Source organism: Poecilia formosa, unplaced genomic scaffold, assembly GCF_000485575.1.
Source record: "Poecilia formosa unplaced genomic scaffold, Poecilia_formosa-5.1.2 Scaffold4, whole genome shotgun sequence".
In the NCBI taxonomy this organism is placed as follows: domain Eukaryota; kingdom Metazoa; phylum Chordata; class Actinopteri; order Cyprinodontiformes; family Poeciliidae; genus Poecilia; species Poecilia formosa.
The window spans coordinates 1,494,452-1,500,451 of NW_006799943.1; the positions used below are offsets into that span (position 1 = coordinate 1,494,452).

Here is a 6,000-nt window from a genome sequence, read left to right on the forward strand (position 1 = left end):
TGTAGCTGTATTTTTAACAGCATTTTCCACTCCCTGAAAACGTGTTGCAGAAGAACACTCTGTGCAATAGGAAGATGTCGCTTTTGAATTTCCACTGCAGACTTTTCTATAAGCTGTCGTTCTTGTGGAAGCCCAGGTCAGTAGAAAGAAATATGACAGAGGCCAGCTTGGTGCTGATCAGTGCTGAACGGCCAAGTAACCAAAGTTCAGTTATGCTGAGTGGAAGCAAGAACTGACTCAACAAAATTCATCGTCCATTAAAATTATCGCTGCACCGATTGCAGTTTTCTGACCGATCACCGATCTTAAAAAGCCAGATCTATCGATTTCTATTTTGACTGGTAGCAATTTTCTTTGTCTGAAAAGTTGCTAAATTATAGAGACAAAGTTGCTAAGTTGGAAACCTGAATACCACATGTGAAAAAACTGGATCCTTGGAAGAGAACACATGTGAAATGTTCTCTTTATAGAAAACTGGAGTAAAAATTGACATCTTCCATTTTTGGCGCCTGCATCAACTCTATAGTCTTTTCTTGGGCAGATTAGAGGTCAGATTTAATCCAAAGACCGGTGCAGCAACTGTTTTCTGCCTGAATGACTTAGTGTGGATTTGCTCTTTACAAACAGGAGCAAGACAGTACTTTGGTGGTGCATTGGTACAACAGGAGCAGATAAGCAACAATTCATGAAGAATACAACAAAAACAACATTTGTTCAAACAGAACAGGAGCTCCAACTGAAAAGCAGAACGGCATGTTAGATTCATTTGGTTTTTACATGCATAAAAACAACACAAACTATTAATACACAATAAACTAAAGCTGCTGTTAGTTCATCATGTCATATAAATCTAAAGATAGAGATGAGTAACAATTATCATTGGTTTGCACTAGCAAAACTTCATCCACAAAAACATCTGAAGCATCATTTTAAAGATAGCCAGTGCTGCAGGTTTGCCTTAGCAACGGTACAATAACTGAATATGACTTAATATTTCTTTGAGGTTTTGACTGCTGAAGGTTTCCTCAGAGGAACAACATGAAGACGTGTTAAAGAGCTCCAGTTTGGATTATTGTAAATTATTCAAATCATTTAAAAGGTGGCAATATGTCTCATTGTTAGTTAATTGTTTGTCCTGGAAGGAAATATTATTAAGAACTGAAACTTTTTTGTTTTCTTTATAGCTTCTAACAGAACGCATCAACCAGGCCAAATGATCTATACAATGACTTGGTTAACAAAGTCCACTGACGAAGTGTCTGCCTGTCTGGGTCCTTTTCACAAAGATTCCATGTGTTTATCATCAGATTATTCATTTCCATATCATTTTCTGCTAAGGACACGGCAGACATTCTGCTACATCCAAAGAGAAATCATTTAAAAATCACACAGGGACACATCGGAATAAAAACACACAGACAAAAAAGAAAAACACAAAAAAACTGACTGGTATTTTAAAAGGACAGGAAGAAAGAAAAAAGAAAGAACAAAAAAACAAAGAAAACAAAAAAAAACTGAAATAAAAGGAAACATAGGAGAGAAATAAAAAAGTAAGAAAGAACAAACCAAAGGAAGAAAGAATGACAGAGGAAGAAAAAAGATGGATGGACGCTTTAAATGAAAACTCATCTTTAATACTTCAATAATCGAGTTTGTAGTCTAGATAAAAAAATAAGTCAATGAAAAAAAGTATGCAGAAAGACCCTGGGCCAGGATTCGAACCCAGGAGCTTGTTGCTGCAAGGCAACAGAGCCACCAACTGCAGTACTGTTAAACAGGATTTGACCCCAAACTATAGAGAAACTCTGACTCATGTATACAGACGCTGTTTTGCTGGTGCAAACCATTAACCTTCTGACCTCACCGACAGTCCTCACATGTACTGGACAGAGAGAGAGCGGCTGAGTGGAACTGGGCTTACCGTGAACATGAACAGGGTGTAGAAGATGAGAGCCATGGCTGAAAAGGACTGGATGGAGGACATCATGTTCCTCTGCAGGCTGAGTGGGAGGACGACCAGCAACGACACGGCGATCAGCAGGAGCACACGGAAACTCCCCGTCACCTGAACGCAGCACAGCAACGATGCCAGGCAAGGAGCTTCAAATACCACCGCAGTCACACTCACTGGCTACAGATCAGGGGTGTCCAAAGTGTGGCCCAAGGGCCATTTGAGGCCTTTAGAATAAGCTTGTTGGCCCCTGACAGCATTTGAAGAAAGTTACAATTTTGATGCAGATTGTAGATTGCCATGGCAACTTTATATTCTAAATGGAAAATGGAAATATCTAACTTTTTTTTAATTATTATTATTCTTATTAACCTCAAATGTCACACTAACTTTGGTTTCATTAAAATTACTTGTAAGGCTGGGATGGTAAGCCACCCAGTAATTGTTTGTAGTTCTAGTTAAATTTAATGTTGTGAAGGTAAAGGAGAGAATCACAATCATATGTTTGCATTTTTGATTGGAGAGAAAAGGTCGTTTTTGTTCCCTGAGAACTTATAACTTGAGGATTTCAGCCTTCAGTGCAAAAAGTTTGGACACCCCTGCTGCAGCTTTTGACTCAATTTTTGTGTATTTAAGAGAGAGGAGCAGAGTAAGAGTGAACATTGATTTACAAAATAAGTCTCAAACCTGTAAACCCAACAGCTGAGCAAAGAAATTTGATCCCAAGTCAGCAATGACAACGTAGAAGGCGATACAAGTCCCGAGCATCAACCCAATCATACTGCAGCGACGAGAAAAAGAGTTTCAATTCATTTAAAAAGTCAAAGTCTGAGATTAACTTTACATTCTCGTTACTGCTGAGTTTTTACAGAATAAAAAAGCAAAAAAATTTCAAATCTAAAAATACACAAAGTGAAACTTGCCTCGTCTCTACGAGCGTTTTTCCAGGTTTCCCATAAGCATGGAAGGCTGCAGAAAGGGAAACATCGACGTGAATAATCCAACAGAAACTCACTTCAGCAGCTGACATCCTGCTCAGAACGGCTGGAGGTGGAGGAACAGCTGGCTTTCTCACTTCTTCAAAACAACAACTCTTGCTACTTCTGTTACTGCGGCAACAAGGAGGTGCCACAGTTTACCCACCCAGTCCAGCGTAGGTCCTCCGCTTGGTGTTGCTGGCAGTGTGGACCAGGAACATGCAAGACTTGTGGGTCATCCATGAACAGAAGAAGAGCAGCAGAGTGCCCAGCACGATCCCACACTGGACAGGAGCAGAGAGGCAGGTCAACATCAAACCCAACCTTTACGTTCAATTCCTGTGATTCAGGAATTTAACACAAGAGCGTATGAAGTATGAGAACTACTTGTGGTCTGTTCATACTTCACAGAATTTCTGGGAATTGTTTAAATGGACAGTTTAGACCAGTGGTGTTCAAACTTTGTGCCTTGAGCGACAAAGTAACCTGGGGTCACAGAAGTTTTAGGTTTTTTATAACATTTTGGAAAAGAACATTTTGTGCCTTTTTTATTTTATCTTCTCAATAATAAACTAAAAGTGGCAATTTTATGGAAAGCAATAAAATAGTCTGAATTTTTGTAGAAAACTGATCATGATGGACAGAAAACATTAGAAAAGGTGTAGCACGACTTTGTGTGTCTGACAGGTTCCATATGTTTTGATCGTTTTCTTATTTGAACTGGAAGAGAGTAGGAAAAAAAACACATATATATGCAGCTTATAGTTTAGAAATCCAAATAAAGAAAATCTATAATCAGATGATGGTATTACAATCCACAGAGTGAGAAATAAAATCCATTTTGTCCACATAAAACACATCGGCATCAACAACCTGATTCAGAAATGTGGGTTGTGAAATCCATTTTACATTGCATAACAGCGACAGATCATTTTATGTTCATGTCCAAGCTATGATACTTCAGTTTGCCTAAATGCAAGCTTAAAAACATATTTGCAAAATCCATCATATCGTCATATACAATTTGAAAAACGTTTTGAAACTGATTGTGTTTTGTTTGTTTTTTTCGATTTATACTTTCAGCTTTTCACAGATTTTATTGTAAATTTAGGGGAATAAATTTCCACTGAATTTCACCCTTAGTTGTTCTAATTATAAACCAATACAATATCTTAGCTTAGTGTATTGTTTATTTTCAATATATTCACATTCACTTTTAAACACTACATATTTACATAACCATTTTTAAAAATAGACATTAGTATAAACTTATTTGTCCCTACCCTCTTCCTTTTATATGCATCTTATTTTACACATTATTCTTTATTTAAATTTTTTTTAAAAAACAACCTCTGGATCGTGTGAAACTCATTTTAGTACCCTGTCAGATGAGATGTTTTTAACACACAACTATTAAAAAATATATTGCTATAATACCCGGTAAGAGTCGGGGAGCAAAATTAAAATTTAAAAGTATACGTAATCTAAATAAGAATTGATTATTTGGATACATTTCTCAATAAAATCATTTGAAAACGTACGAAATATTTATTACGCTTCAATATAACATCAAAGCAAGTGACAAAAGAACAACACTGGATCAGAACAGTTTCAGTGAACCTCCGTCTGTTTGCACTGAATAAAGTGAACCTTATGGCGGCAGCTGAGTGACCCACCTGTTTGAAGCAGAAGGGCATGGTGAGCACGCTGACTCCAACGATGCTGTTCACCACGTTCATGATCAGGCCCCAGTTTGACGCCGTCATTTTCAGTTGCTATGTGCGTGGCAGTAGTCTTATAAAACCAATAAAGCTTTAGAGAAGGTCCGCCGTGAGGACCACTGGTGCTGTTTTTGGCTCAGTCTAATCTCTGGTGCTGCTGGTCTACTTCCCCGTGGATCAGTGACGTGGCGCTCTGAGAGGAAACACAACGACAGCTCGGTAGAACACGCAATTAACTTTATTTATTTTTCTAAAATATCAGCTGATAAGCTACCCGAATAGCGTTTGGGTAAAGGTGAATAAGTCCACGTAGGCAGTTTCTAAAGTTTAAAGTCATTAGCCACAAAGCTAAATCGATAACTTCCTAGTTGCCTACCTTACTCTCCTCCCTCCCGCCTTCCTGTCCTGCTACGTTATCATTTGTAATTCCGCCACATTCATTCGTTTTTTTGCGGATAAGAGGCGTGTTGGTGCGTGTAATGACAGAACAAAATCCGTGTATCACAGTTCATCAACAAATACAAGAGGGCTGCTTCCCTGAATGTGTATCCAGGAAGTCGTAACTAAAAGCAGAGTGACGCTGCCTCAACTTAAGGACTGATGAAATACTCGGGCGCCTACTAGTGGTCGAAACTCTAATGCCACTTTTTTTATGAAACCCAACTTCTCTTTAGACCTTCGTTGTTATTATAAAAGGCAAATTGATTTAGATTTTTTTAAAAGCTTGTTTTACATCAAGGCAACAAAGAAAAAATAAATTTTAAGTATATATGTTAACCTAGCAAGGTGTATTTTGTTTTACTGAGTTAATACATTATGAGTTTCTTTCTTTCTATTCAGTCTTTAATAATATTCCAAGGCCACTAATATTACTAATCTTTCTTGTTTAAAATAATTTTCCAGTCTTAAATTACATTGACAACATTACAGAATGTGTTTTTGAAACTCAGGAAATTTCTAAAAGTTAAAAAAATGTGTACTTTTTAAACTCTGAAATTTCCATGAGATTAATCAAAATTTCTATGTTTTTTCTAGCAACATTTTGATTTTTGAAACCATGAAATTTCTGATTTTTTTCTATTTCTGAGATTAATCCGAGCATTTCTGAGATTTTTGGTAGAAATTTACTCCTCCTTTTTTTATATCTTTAATGTGTTTTTATGCCATCTTAAGAATAATTGTTGCTTGATTTTAATTTGACCTATATTTTTGTTTTTTAATGTTAAAATATGTTTCACATCTTTTTGTTAATACCATAAAACTGTGGTGTTTAGTGATATCACCTCAAACTCATACCATCCCATACTTTGTTCAGACACATTTTGTTATTGTAGCTGTTTTTAACAGCTTA

General features: G+C 36.9%; 1 protein-coding gene across 6 annotated transcripts in view; it reads right to left on the bottom strand.

Moving 5' to 3' along the window:
- slc38a10 (solute carrier family 38 member 10) overlaps positions 1–5,214 on the bottom strand; it is a 26,647-nt gene extending 21,433 nt beyond the window's left edge. For 5 of the 6 annotated variants that reach the window (XM_016675024.1, XM_016675030.1, XM_007559285.2 and 2 more), the window contains exons 1-5: positions 4,605–4,694; positions 3,095–3,212; positions 2,875–2,920; positions 2,639–2,732; positions 1,922–2,065 (exon numbers count right to left, since the gene is read on the bottom strand). In XM_016675024.1, coding sequence (XP_016530510.1) covers positions 1,922–2,065; positions 2,639–2,732; positions 2,875–2,920; positions 3,095–3,212; positions 4,605–4,694 — 492 coding nt within the window. Of the gene's footprint in view, positions 1–1,921; positions 2,066–2,638; positions 2,733–2,874; positions 2,921–3,094; positions 3,213–4,604; positions 4,843–5,025 lie in introns of those variants that run through there. The other variant, XM_007559293.2, reaches the window with a different exon arrangement.
- Between the last annotated feature and the right edge of the window lie 786 nt (positions 5,215–6,000).